Raw genomic sequence first — 14,555 nt, forward strand, 5'->3', positions numbered from 1 at the left:
CACTGACATCAGCCCGCCAGTATTCTCAGTCTCCAGCAGATGGTGGACATGCATTTCCTTACTGGGGATTGTTTAAAAAAAATTTAAAAGAAGAAGGAAATTAATTTACCTCTTATCTGTGGTGATAACTTATTGTCCCTCCTTCAGTCGAGTTTTCCTGAGGTGATATCTGCAGATCCTTCCCTCAGTAGAGTACCTTGGGCTGGCATGGACTTAGCAGTAGAGAAAAACAACTGAGAGGCTAGTGAGTGCAGGAAGCCGAACACGGCGATGAAGGCCTTTGCTCCCTTCCCCCTAACTGGAGACAGACTCTATACTCGGCTGGGACAGGCTGAACTCTGGTAAAGAGTAAATATAAAAAAAAAAAGAGTGAGGGATTCCTTTCCCTTTCTGATCTCCGAATCTCGGTGCACCAATCCAACATCCATTGCCACCTCCAAGGGAGCTTGGGGAGTTGTGGCAGCTTGGTGGGTTGAGCATACTTTTGGCTAGGCCTCGCTCTCAGGCTTTGCTCAGATGCCACATGGTAGGCTGCAGCAGCGTTCGCATACTTTTCTTCACACAAGTCTACCATGAATCAGTATGACATCTGTGCACATTTGTGCGCCCTGGTTGGCACTCAAATGGGCGCTTAGATGGGCACCTACCTGGACTGCGTATTGGGCACCTAAATTTTTGGCATCCATAGTGTGCAGTAATTGGACAGAACAGATTTTTGGGCATCCTGTCCAGGCTCGCTTGTGCGGATGTGCAGTTGGGCGCACAATTGTCAGAAGCCTTTGGGAGCGTGCTGCTAATGGGTGTTTTTCATGGCACCAATAATAAAGAAGCCTAACCGCCTTACCCTTTGTGCTGCTTTCCATATTCGGGCATCTCAGCCTGATGTCCCCTCTAACTTGTGTCAGTATTGCTTGGAGGCTCAGGGAGAGTTATCGGCGGCTGATTTTGCTGAGCCTGGCTCTTCCCAGCATGATGCAGGAATGGGACTACAGGGAGACCTGTCAGAGATTTCGCCTGGTTTTGGGGCTCCCCTAATTGGTTCATCAGCAGGGGAAGGACCAATGCCCTCTGGTTTTGGTATGGATCCTTCTGCCCTTTCTTGGGTGGAATTTTTTCTTCAGGCATAATCTGTGGGGGAGCGCAAGGGTGCGATCCCGATTCCGGGTAGATTTAGTGTGCCCAGACTACGGCACGACCCCAGAGGACTTCAGGGAAGCACCAAGGCAAGACGTGTTCAAGCACAGGTGGGCAGGCAGAAGACCAGGGAGCCTGACCCCTGCCGGACCCATCGCACCAGAAGAGACCCAACGACACAATGCTGGTCTCTGGGGTAGCCCTTCAGCCACTCTATAGCCCTTCCGGACCTGCCGCTTGGGAACGGCAGATGCAATGGGATGGCCTGAGGTCACGGACAAGAGATGGTACTGGAACAGGAACAAGAGGAGGAGCTTGGAGACTTGGACAAGACGAGGAGAAGTGAAGACTTGGAGGAGGTGAGGAAACTTGGAACTCAGGCAAGGATTCAGATGTGGACGAAGGTTCAGGATGCTCAAACATGGAAGAAGATACAGGATACTCAGACGTAGACAAGGATGCTGGATGCTCAGATGAGGATGGAGATGCAGGATGCTCAGAGGATTCAGATAGTTTACATAAAAGACTCAGACGAAGACTCAGGTTACTCAGAAGACTCGGACAAGGATTCAGGTTACTCAGAAGACTCGGACGAAGACTCAGGTTACTCAGAAGACTTGGACAAGGATTCAGGTTACACGAAGGTCTCGGGCAAGGATTCAGGACTCAGGCAAAAGTACTGGATAGGAGCTGCATTGCAGTGCGCCCTACACAGCCACCACGGCTGGTCGCAGACCACATTGAACGCGAAGCAGACTCCAGGTGAAGAAGTGGAAGGTGAAGCCAGGACATGACGAAGATTCAGGAGAGGCCTGCACCAGGCCGCGCCCTACACAGCTGCCAGTGGCTGGTCCCGGACCATGCTGAAGCGGAGCAGGTTCTGGCAGAGTCTTAGGCATGGACGGAAGCAGGCAAGGACTCCGACAACTGGGGACAGGATACAAGCCTCAGGATTCAAGACTCGGAACTTGGAACTCGGATTCAGGAACATTAAAAGCAAGGGTCCATCAGACTTGTGTTGCAAGGTGAAGAGTGGACAAAAGGAACCTAGAAGCTGGGTGAAGAGCTGACGAAGGAAACATCAGGGTCAGGACAGGAACGAAGGACATCTGGTACACCAGAACATCAGGACATCGGAACCACTAGACGACGGGGACCTCTGGAGACGAGGACATCTGGGACGTCTGCGACAAGGAGTAAGGATCCTCAGGTACCTCTGGAGTAGGAGAATCAGAACTGGGAGTATCCTGAGGGAGGAGCATCTGAAGGAAGGAACATTTTGAAGATGAGACGGACAAGGATGAGGACACAGAATACGATGAGAGACCAGGCATGGAACAAAGGTGAAGAAGAAGGATCAGGAACCACAGATGAAGACAAGGGAATTCCCATGAAGAACGGAGTGCCTTGAAGAAGAGAGGTGAAGGAGAGAAGACTCCTGGAACAAAGAGCTGGAACCAAAGGAACTCCAGGAGTTAACCAACTCCTTGCAAAGGTGACGAGAGACTGAAGGGAGGCTCTCTTTATAGGGCTGAAGAAGAAGACGCCTAAGAACATCATCAGGAGGAGTCTCAGAGCCCTGTCCAGCGTGGGCCCTTTAGATAAAGAGAAGAGGCATGGCCGAGCACCTAGGAAGGGGCAGGACCTCGGACAGTGAAGACGGTGTCCACGCCACAAAGAAGCTCGCACAGGAGTGGCACTAGCCCGCAAAACAAGGCCCTGATGATGGTGGCTTCCAGCCACGAAGACAGGCATGGAAGGTGGCAGCTCCCTGCTGCGGGAAGTCCCATGACTGTGGCTCCTTGGCCGCAGGAAGGAGATGATGATGTAGACGGCCTCTGGGCCACAGAAGATGGACATTGCGGCCTCCAAGCCACGAAGAGGAGCATCAATAGCGGCAGCTCCAACAGCGGCGGCTCTATCCGCCGCAAGTGGTAGCTTCAGCGGCAACCTCCTGGCCGCAGAAGAAGGCAGGCGATGTCGGAGGCCTCCAGGTCACGAGGAAAGCAGCGGTTGTCGGCAACGAAGAGGTGAGAGGCTGCTTGTGGGCCTAACCGACAAGCAGAATTGTAATAGCACCCCCTCCTCAAATACCCGCTCCCCGGTTCTTTTTCTAAAACAGAGAGGGGTCAACGAACTGAAGCTGGAACATCTTGGTGAAGGAATGAAGCGATGACGAATTCAAAGCTAGAAACATGAAATTGAAGTCATGGAAGATCAGGATTCAGAGAAGATATAGACAAACATTGAAGGCACAGATCTGGCGGTATACGGGAATTGCAGAACAGCAAGGCAGCATCTAAAATTCTAAAAGTTCAGAGTAGAAGAAATTGAAAACTAGGATTCCAGGATGAATGAGAAACACAGATAAAGTCACGTTCTTGGAGTGTAGTCCGGCACTTGGTTCTTAGTAAGAACATAAGAAAATGCCATACTGGGTCAGACCAAGGGTCCATCAAGCCCTGCATCCTGTTTCCAACAGTGGCCAATCCAGGCCATAAGAACCTGGCAAGTACCCAAAAACAGAAATGGAAAGCACACAAGCAACATCCTCTTGGAGGAAACGATGATGAAGAAAAATCAGGCATCAAGCTGGATTCTTTAGATGCAAGGATGGTACTTCAGGAAAGAAAGTAAAGGAACTTACAAGTGCTACTAGCTGTTAGGTAGATGTTGATTCAAGGAGGACCCGGGAAAAAACCAGGAAATCCAATGAACATTGCACAGAATGTGGAGAATTGGTCCTGGAGGTAATTTTACCTCTCGAAGATGGTTGGTTCATAGCTGAAGAAGGCAAATACAAGGAAGCTCGGGATTGTTGCTTCCAAGTTTTGCAAGGCCAGATGATAAGAGATGTCTCTTTAAGTTGATAAAGGGGAGGATTACATCTTAGGAAAATCCATATGTACACAGGCTCTCATATAGTGGTGAAGTTGCTTTCAAGAGAAACTTGATAGTTGATAGATGTTGCTGTGGTGCTGATTCGTTGAAGGGGGATTCCCCAAATGGTTGTATAGATGTAGTTTCAATCAGAACTGAATCAAAGGAGCCACTGTAAGATAGATGGTTAAAACACCATAAACAGGGCTCAAGGGTAGCGGAGGATTCAAATAGGTGTGTAGAAATGTATTCCCCTGATGGTCAGTAGGACAGCAGCCATGGCAAACCTCCTAGCCAAGGCATGTTACTGATGGATGACACTGAAAAGCTAGCAACTACTTTTAGTATCTTGTAGAGCGACTAGAAAAAAGGCTTTCAGGAGTGATGGATTGAGATAGCTCCCAGTAGATCAAAGGATGGAAGAGTCTGAAGAAGATGGTCGCAGGCGCACATATAAACCCAAGGGCATCGAAGTAGAATCTCCCCTGAAGATTCCAAGGAAGGCAGGGTCCTTTCAGAAGGATAGGCAGCAGGGTATACCGGTTACCAGGCAAGTAAAAGATGGAAATTGCAGTCTTAGGCCGGGCAGCAATGGCGGTACAGGAAGGGCAGATGAATGGCAAATCAGGATTTCCCAACCATGATCCACAGCACGGAACCCTGTGTAAGGATAATGAAGGAAGATGGCAGCAAGCTCTGGATTCGAAAGAAGACACGATGATAATGATAAAAGCTGGAACTCGCTTACACAAATAGAGACAAGGTCTTCATTGTAAATGGTCAAAGAAGAAGCACCATGACTGAGCAAGCAGGGACTGATTTGAAAATAACGAAGTGGAGCCAAGTCTAGGGTGCAGGTGCCTCCTGCAGGTCGTACAAATCCAAGACCTGGAGTTGCTGTGGAGCACACTCGGAGTGGTATATACTCACAGAAGTTAGAGGATATTTGGCAATGTAATCAGACTTGGAAGTGGATGTGGACACCTAGGCGCAGGTGTCTCCTGCAGGTTGTATGGAACCCAGGAACATAGGCCAACATCGCAGAGGAAGAATGAAGATGGTCCCTGGAAAAGTGCCAGGCACCCCCTGCAGATCAAAAAGGTTCCAGGACTGGACACGGAGGTTTGGATGCAGGCGCCTCCTGCTGGTCGTGGAATCCAGACAGCTGATGAGAAATAAACAGAGAGATAAAAGAAAACAAAAACATTTACTAGAAGCAAGGTATTGAATGTCCAGGAGCTGGGAACAAACAAGCTGGCACCTCCAGCAGGTCGAGGGATACTCTGGAAAACTGGAACCAAAAATTCTTGAGAGATGTTCTTGGAGTTAAACAGATGCAGGCCTTCTGCAGATGGTAACAGAAAAAAATTTTTTTCTAAGAAACCTAGCATCTCCAGCAGGTCATAGGACACGTAAAAGGTTCAGGACACAAACATTTTTAAAAAGTACTTGATTCAGGAACTCTGGAACAACACGTTCACATGTCACATGGCCTTTGCGAACTGTTGGGGAAGCGCTAGGGAGCGATCCCGATTCCGGGAAGATTTAGTGTGCCCAGACCACAGCACAACCGCAGAGGACTCCAGGGCAGCACCGCGGCTAGACGTGTTCAAGAACAGGCGGACAGGCAGAAGACCAGGGAGCCTGACCCCTGCCGAACTCATCACACCAGAAGGGACTCAACAATGCAGTGATGGTCTTTGGGGTAGCCTTCCTGCCACTCGATAGCCCTTTCAGACCTGCCGCTTGGGAACGGCAGATGTGATGGGACGGACAGAGGTCAAGAACAAGAGATAGTACTGGAACAGAAACAAGATGAGGAGCTTGAAGACTTGGACGAGGCGAGGAAACTTGGAACTCAGGCAAAGATTCAGATGTGGACAAAGGTTCAGGATGCTCAAACATGGAAGAAGATACAGGATACTCAGACGTGGAAAAGGATGCTGGATGCTCAGAGGAGGATGGAGATGCAGGATGCTCAGAGGATTCAGATAGGCAAACAGGTTACATAAAAGACTCAGATGAAGACTCAGGTTACTCAGAAGACTCAGACAAAGATTCAGGTTACTCAGAAAACTCGGACGAAGACTCAGGTTACTCAGAAGACTTGGACAAGGATTCAGATTACACGAAGGTCTCAGGCAAGGATTCAGGACTCGGGCAAAAGTACTGGATGGGAGCTGCATCGCAGCGCGCCCTACACAGCTGCCACAGCTGGTCGCGGACCATATTGAACACGAAGGAGACTCCAGGCGAAGAAGTGGAAGGTGAAGCCAGGACATGACGAAGATTCAGGAGAGGCCTTCACCAAGGCACGCCCTACACAGCTGCCAGTGGCTGGTCGCAGACCATGTTGAAGCGGAGCAGGTTCTGGCAGAGTCTTAGGCATGGATGGAAGCAGGCAAGGACTCTGACCGGGGACAGGATACAAGACTCAGGATTCAAGTCTCGGAACTTGGAACTTGGAATCAGGTACATTAAAAGCAAGGGTCCATTGGAGACTTGCATTGCAAAGTGAAGAGTGGACAAAAGGAACCTGTAAGCTGGGTGAAGAGCTGATGAAAGAAACATCAGGGTCAGGACAGGAAAGAAGGACATCTGCTACACCGAATATCAGGACATCAGAGCCACTAGATGACAGGGACCTCTGGAGACAAGGACATCTGGGAGTTTGTGACAAGGAGTAAGGATCTTCAGGTACCTCTAGAGTAGGAACATCGGAACTAGGAGCATCCGGAAGGAGGAACATCTTGAAGATGAGACAGACGAGGACACAGAATACGATGAGAGACCAGGCATGGAACAAAGGTGAAGAAGGATCAGGAACCACAGATGAAGACAAGGGAATTCCCACGAAGAACGGAGTGCCTTGAAGAAGCAAGGTGAAGCAGATAAGACACCTGGAATGAAGAGCTGGAACCAAAGGAACTCCAGGAGTTAACCAACTCCTTGGCAAAGGCAATGAGAGACTGAAGGGAGTCCCTCTTTATAGGGCTGAAGAAAGAGATGCCTAGGAACATCATCAGGAGGAGTCTCACAGCCCTGCCCAGCACGGGCCCTTTAAATAAAGAGAAGAGGCGCTGCCATGTGCCTAGGAAGGGGCAGGACCTCGGACAGCGAAGACAGCATCCATGTCACGAAGAGCCTCGCACAGGAGCGGCACTAAGCTGCAAAACAAGGCTCGATGATGGCGGCTTCCAGCTGCAAAGACAGGCACAGAAGGCGATAGCTCCCTGCCGCGGGAAGTTCCATGATGGTGGCTCCCTGGCCACAGGAAGGAGATGATGACTGCTTCCGGGCTGCAGGAGAAAGATTGTGGTAGCCTCCAGGCCGCAAAGAGGAGCATCAATAGCGGCATCTCCCTGCCACGGGGAAATCCAATGGCAGCGGCTCTATCCGCCGCAACTAGTAGCTTCAGTGCCGGCCTCCTGGCCGCGGAAGAAGGCAGACAATGTCGGCGGCCTCCAGGCTGCGAGGAAAGTGGCAGTTGTCAGTGACGAAGAGGTGAAAGGCTGCTTGTGGGCCTAACCCACAAGCAGAATCGTAACATGATCAGCAGAATCATCCAAATCTAAGAGTTTAGGATTGTAGACTGCAGATCCCTGCATGCCTGGTGCCACAGGTAAGCATCTGAGTATGTCTAGACCTGCTGCAGGTCACGCTGATAGAAATCCAGATGGCATGGATGATGAAGGAGATCCTTTCTTGCTAGAGGATGGAGCAATTCCTCTGGGGTTGCAATCTTACACAACAATGTTGCCGGCTCTGATCTCCCAGGAACTGAAAATGCTATGGTTGCCAGATGCTGATTCCAATTTAGTTTCTTTGTGTAAAACATTAGGGATGCTATTCAAGAATTAATTGATCTTGATTGGGGCACCCTGGAAGCTGATTTTAAAAGGGGACGATCCTTGGAAGTGCTATACCCCCTGGATCTGGTGGTGAGAGAGAGCAGTTGCGCTTTCTGAAAGTGGATGCACTGGAGTGTGCTGTCACCAAGCAGATGACTACCCCTGTAGAAGAGGGAGCGGAATTGAAGGATGTGCAGAATAGAAGAATTGAGGCTATCCTTAAGCAAGCCTTAAGGTGGTGGCATTGAATTTCCAGATAGCCTCTTGCTGTTCCCTGGTGGCTCTCTGTTGCTTGCTTCTCTCTCAGGAAGTAAATGAGTCTGGTTTGAATTCTACGGCAGTGATGGAACTGGAAGCTGCCCTTTTGGTGGTTGCAGGCTGCGATCTGGTCCACGCTTCTGCCAGAGGGGTGGCTTCAGTGATAGTGGCCAGGCGTCAGCTATGGCTTAGGAATTGGTCGGCCGATACAATTTCTAATTCTAATCTTACGAAATTGCCTTTTATAGGATCACACGGGTTTAGGAATGAGTTTTAAAAAAAAAAAAAAGGCCAATAAATGGTGAGTCCCAGGTTCCTCGCTTACCACAGGATGAAAAGCAGGTGCCGTGCTGGTTTGGCATGAGAGGTCATGCTAGGGGTTTCACACATTTTCGACCCCACAGAAGTGCGGCTTCTCAAAAGGCTCAATCTTTGTGTAGATCTCAGTTCTTCATCCCAGGCAGCCCAGACAGTATGCAGGCTTGAGCAGCAGTGCCTTCCCGACCCCTCAATGAGGGTGTGCTGACCCACCCCTGGGAACAGGAGATGGGAGGGGGGGGGGTGTCACCTGTCTCTCTTTTTTATTGGAGGTGGGTCGAGATCATGTCAGACCAGTGGGTTCTGAAGGTGATAAGTGATGACTATGCTCTGGAGTTTCTCAGCATTCTCAGGGACATTTTTGTGGTATCTCCCAGCAGTTCTCCGCAGAAGAGACAGGCAGTATAGTGTACGTTGTCAAGACTCTTTGACCTGTGGGCCGTGATCCCGGTGCCCATGTCACAAGAAAATATGGGCCAACATTCCATTTCTCTCATTGTCCTCGTTCTATTTTTAAATCCTTCCTGCAAATGAAGCCAGTTCCCAGGTCCCCGTAAAAAAAGGTCAGTTCCATGGGTAATCCAAGTGCCCCCAGAGAGATGCAGGTAAGTATATATATATATATATTTCTTCCCCTATCTACATTTATAGGTGGCCAAAGAAAATATTTTACTTGCAAACAAATAAAAATTACACTCACCGCCACCGGCCCGATGCCGCAGGACTCCGTTGATGCGCCTATGCCACCCCGGACCGCTGCTGCTTTGCGGCCAACGCCACTCTCGCAGCAGGAGGGACCACTGCTGTCCCTCTGTGCGGCTGGGAAGCCACCACTGCTGACCTTGCTTCCATGGTGGGGAAGATGCCAGCGGGCTCTCCTTTTTGCGGCTGGGCTGCTGCCGCTGCCTCCACTCTAGCGGCCTCTGAGCCGCCGCCGGCACACATCTTTGCAGCCTAGTGCCACCCCTGGGAAGCCTCCACCTTCAGGCAGCAGGAAGCCGCCGCTGCCTCCACCTCTGCAGCCTGTGCGCCGTTGCCAGGACCTCTCTTCGCCATGTGGAAGGGACGCCAATGTTCTTGGCCCTGCTTCCACTTCTGGGCTCCCCTAGGTGCCGGCGCACGCCTCTTCAGTTTATTTAAAGGGTCAGTGGTGGGAAAAGCCCGCGGCCTCAGCTTGTTTCCTGCTTCAGCCCTATAAAAGGGCTCAGTTCCTGTTCCTCGGGGCCTTTGTATCTGGAATCCACAGTTGTCTGTGCTCCTCTTCGGATCAAGGTCCTCCTTGGTCTTCACTTGTCTAGATGGCTCTTTGTTCCATGTCTTTGATGTTCCTGGTCTTGTTCCTCATCGGAGCTCCTTCATTGCCTTGTCCTTGTTCCAGATGTTCCTTGGTCCTGATATTCAGAAGTCCTGATGTTCCAGAGGTCCAATTATTCCATTTCCTGAAGTCCTGATGTTCCTGAAGTCTTTCAAGTTCCGAGTCTTCCAGCTCTTCGAGTCCTCCAGATGACCACCCCGAGGGTAAATCCGTATTGATCTGGTTCCTGGCTCCGGTCATTGGAGCCTTGTTTGGTTGGATCCCCCTTCCGGCGCTTGTCTCACTCCCGCGTGGTCCGCAACCAGCCTTCCCAGGATGTATAGGGTGCGCAATAGGACAGGGTGGTCCGTGACCAGCCCATGGGGGGCTGTGTAGGGTGCCCTGAGGGATAGTGCCCACCTTTACCTTCCAGGGAGGAGGAATAGCCTAGTGGTTAGAGCAGTAGGCTACGAACCAGGAGACCAGGGTTTGAGTCTTGCTGTCGCTCCTTGTGACCTTGGGCAAGTCACTTTACCCTCCATTGCCTCAGGTACAAAACTTAGATTGTAAGCCCTCTGGGGATAGAGAAATACCTACAGTACCTGAATGTAAACCGATGTGATATCTCGGATTGAATGTCGGCATATAATAAATAAATAAATAAATAAAATAAAAGTTCCACGTCCTCATCTGAGTCTTCCAAATTCCAAGTCCTCCTCTGTCTTCCAAGTTCCATGAGTCTTCGTCCGAGTCTTCCAAGTTCCTGTCATGCTTGTTCTTGCCCTCAGCCTCCATTTGGCCTCACGCACTTGTTGTTCCCAAGTGGCGGGTCCAGAAGGGCTTCCAAATGGCTGGAGGGCTACTCCTGAGACCAGCATTGCGTTGCTGGGTCTCATTGGTGCGCGTAGGACCAGCAGAGGGCTGACCCTGCCTTGTTCCTGTTCCGAAGTTCCTTGCCTTAGTTCTAGTCCTGCCTTGTTTCTATTCCACCCGTGCTTGCATGCTCTCACCTCCCACTGTGTGTCTTGGGGCTCCTCCCTGAGTTGTGCCATGGTTCAGGGGCTCACGCTCTCCTATGAGCTAGCGACCATGCATCCATGCTCTCATCACTAGCGCACAAAAATTAAAACTCGTATCCAAATGCACACTTACGATTGTCCAGTTCTTCTTTTAGTCATGCTGAAATATTTAGGGCTAGGAATTTGTGAAATCTGCCCTATAAAATAAATGTGCCATGAGCTCCCTTTACCCTGTCTCTATGTTCCTTGGAGTACAAAAGAACTCCATAGAACAGGAATCAAATGTAAGAATGCACAGGAGTGTGGCAGTGTAACGGAAAGTACAGTAAATGTGCTATTGTGTGAAGTAATGTATTCCCACCATCAGAAAAAGACAGGAATGCAGGACATGCTAATCACCTGGCTACAGGTGGGATCATTGCTCAAGGTATAAGTACCAGACCCATGTTTGACTGTGTAATTCCATTTTCTTCTTTTTTTTTCAAGCATTGGCCATGGAACCTCCAGCTCATTATCCTTCCTTCTGTAAGAGAGCCTTGCAGAGCGCTTTATCCCTGCACAAAAAGCAAGAGCCCCTGGATGTGCTGAGATACAGGTTATGATTGTTTTTTTTAATAGTACACCTTACCAATTACTAACCACTTGAATGCTAACAAAGAAAATACAGTTTGAAAATTTAGTTAGGAGTTGCAAGCACTTTAATGAACCCTATCAGCACCCTAGTGCCCCCTTTAGTTTTTTCTTCCTCCCTTGCCCATCCCTTGTCTGTTAAGTTGGTGAAATTCATGAAGCTACTATACACCTCAAATGTGGAAGAGGGGGCTACCATGCATCTTTCTAATCTCCTGGGGTCTTTGTATTTTCATTTAAAGTAGTCAGGAGAGTTATGGCGGATGGCTTTCTTACGGCTATAATTGCTTTTTACATATCCAAGCACTCCAGTTGAACTTTAAGTACAAATGTGTTACATCACACAGTGAGCACAAGCACTCCTGTTCAAGGTTTTTAATTTTGCTCTTAAGCATCATTATAAAATGTAGGCAGGGAGAGGGAAGCAGTCCATATGGGTTTGTATACACCTTCATTTCCCACATTTTGTAAAATGAAAGTATGGGAGAAGTATACAAACCCATATGACTTGCTTCTAGCCAATGGAATGATCTTAGCTCCTGGACCCATTTATGTTTAAATATTTTTATTAAATTTTCACAAAATCATACAGTCAACAATGTAAACATAATAGATGAAAAACAGAACAATAAGTCCCCAGCAACTCCCACCTTCCCCACCCCACCCCCTTATTTATTTATGGTAAATCTGTTTTTATTTTTAAAAAGCATAAAATAATGAACATTACAAAGTATATATCTGATTACATACAGCATATTTTTTGTAAAACTCTTATGTTCATTTTTCTCTTCCTAGTCCATTTAACTCTTATCCCTCCTCCCAAAACCATCCCTCCATTCCATTCCTCCCTCCCTCCCTCCCTGCACCACTGGGGTTCTTAAATTTATTCTGTCCTTATTGAAGTACATTAAAGATCTTATCTAGTCCTTATTAAAGTACATTAAAGATCATCTGTTAGATATCTATTCGATTAAGAAAAAGACTTTTTGAGTCATGTGGTAATGTTAGTATAAAGGGTAACCAAATTGCATTTATTGCTCTTCTGGTTCTGATAGGCAGAATGGTATTGGCCAGAGTTTCCATGGTTAATAGATTTATTATAGAAGAACGATGTTATCCAATTTGTCAATATAGCTTTACAAGCCAACAAAAAAACTTATAATCCAGAGAATCAAGCTCTTATTTCCTTTGAAAGATTTGGGAAAGATTCCAAAGAGTGCCACCAAAGATGAAAAAGGAATTTTAAATCCCACAACCATATTAGCAGAATGATAAACCTTCTTCCAAAAATTTTGAATTATTGGACAACTCCATAAGGAGTGACCTAAGTGTGCTGACCCTCCTCCACATTTGATACATATATCAGAATTAGAAAAACCAGCTCTGTATGCTTGATGTTGAGATATGTACATTCTATATATGATTTTGTATCGAGTCTCACGCAGAAGCATATTGCATGTAATTTTTTGTGTCATGACAAAAGCAGACTTTAGCGCTGCAATTGATATTGAATGTTTAAGTTCCGATTGCCATTTAAGTTGTACTTCTTCCAAAGACCAACTCTTTAATGAAGTCTCCAACTGTTTGTATAAATATGAAATGGAACGTTTCTGAGGATCGTCTATATCAAAACAACCTGTAAGAAATTGCCACTTGGGATCCATGAAAGTGGGTGAGCCTATTGATATCACATAATGATGAGCCTGAAGATATTGAAAATAGTCAATAGGTTGGAGTCTATAAAGAAAGCGGAGTTCTGAAAAAGTAAAGATGGATCCCTTTATATTTAATAACTGTCCAACGCATCTGAGTCTTGAACGATCCCATAAATGGTAACGTGAAGTAGATGAGTTTCTGGATAGCATTGGATTACCATAAAATGGAAGAAATGGAGATATTTTGTCAGATAATGAAATCTTCTTTAATAGCCACTTCCAAGTTTTTCGTAATGGTTGCAGAAGGAGATCTGATTTGATTGTGCTTGACAAGGAAGCATAAGGAACATGTAGGGCATAACGAAGCGATATCGGAGTAAGTAACTGTGCTTCCAGACTAATATCAGAAAAATATTGTGTGCCCATCAACCAATCTCCTATATGTCGCAAATTGATTGCATGGTTATAAAATTTCAAATCAGGTAAACTCATTCCACCCATGGATAATGGTTTCATAAGATTGGATAATTTAATTCTTGGTTTTTTTCCTCTCCATAGGAATTTAGTAACTACTCTCTGATATTTAGCAATAGTCGCTTGGGTGAGAAGTAGAGGTAGAACATTGAGTACATACAGCTAGTGTGGCAGTATTGTCATTTTTAATAGGTGTATTCGTCCAAAAAGAGATAGTGGAAGTGAAATCCATGCATTTAGAAAAAGATCAGTTTTTTGTTGTAATGGGGATATATTCAAATCATATAGATTAGTAAGACACTTTGGAATCCATATACCTAAATATTTGATTTTATCAACTGCCCATTTTAAAGAGAATTCCCCAATCCAAGGTATAGTAGAATTTGGTCCAATTACCATAGCTTCAGATTTATCCAAATTTAAGCTAAAACCTGCACCCATTTAGAATTGTCTTCCAACACCTTTTACTGACTTCTATCATGTTTTTCTTTCTTTTTTTCTTGCAGTAAATGTTTGCACAGCTTGGTGCAGCTGTCCCTGCCCACTGGGGTGGTAGAAATGGAAAGCTGCACATTGGAAGAGGTTTGGACTTACTTTGAAGAGGCATTGAACATCATCAACAACAGCAGTGTGAGTTATAGTTGCAAATATAATGATCCAGAGAACCAAGGAGAGGTTTATAGGTGGTGATGCTAGAGCTAAAACATTGAGGTGATTTTACTGAATGTAAAATATTAGACTCATAGAACATATAAACTACTCATGAAACAATATATTCCCAATCCAGAAAATATCAGAGGAAAGCAAAATCAGAAATAAATCTCTGAAGTGGAACTGGAGATAAACAAAAGTTGAAATGAAAAGGACCGTTGACTTAGAATTCTACATCGGTCATGAGTTGAGATACACCTGGGCATCAGTGATCATCAGATGGTATGGTTTAATATCGTAAATAGGATACAGAGGAGTCACACAAGGATCCAACTATTGAATGTAAAAAATATGGACTTTGTCAAAATGGGATTTTATCTGGAGGAAGAGC

At 46.8% G+C, this 14,555-nt stretch overlaps 1 protein-coding gene across 1 annotated transcript in view; it reads left to right on the plus strand.

Annotated features, from left to right (window-relative positions):
• Positions 1-14,555, plus strand: part of TEX11 (testis expressed 11) — a 974,891-nt gene that overhangs the window by 826,779 nt on the left and 133,557 nt on the right. The window contains exons 27-28 of the mRNA XM_029607248.1: positions 11,241-11,349; positions 14,020-14,143. Of these exons, the coding sequence (XP_029463108.1) occupies positions 11,241-11,349; positions 14,020-14,143 (233 nt within the window). The remainder of the gene's footprint in view (positions 1-11,240; positions 11,350-14,019; positions 14,144-14,555) is intronic.

The sequence above is a fragment of the Rhinatrema bivittatum genome, chromosome 6, assembly GCF_901001135.1.
Source record: "Rhinatrema bivittatum chromosome 6, aRhiBiv1.1, whole genome shotgun sequence".
NCBI classification, from domain to species: Eukaryota; Metazoa; Chordata; class Amphibia; order Gymnophiona; family Rhinatrematidae; genus Rhinatrema; species Rhinatrema bivittatum.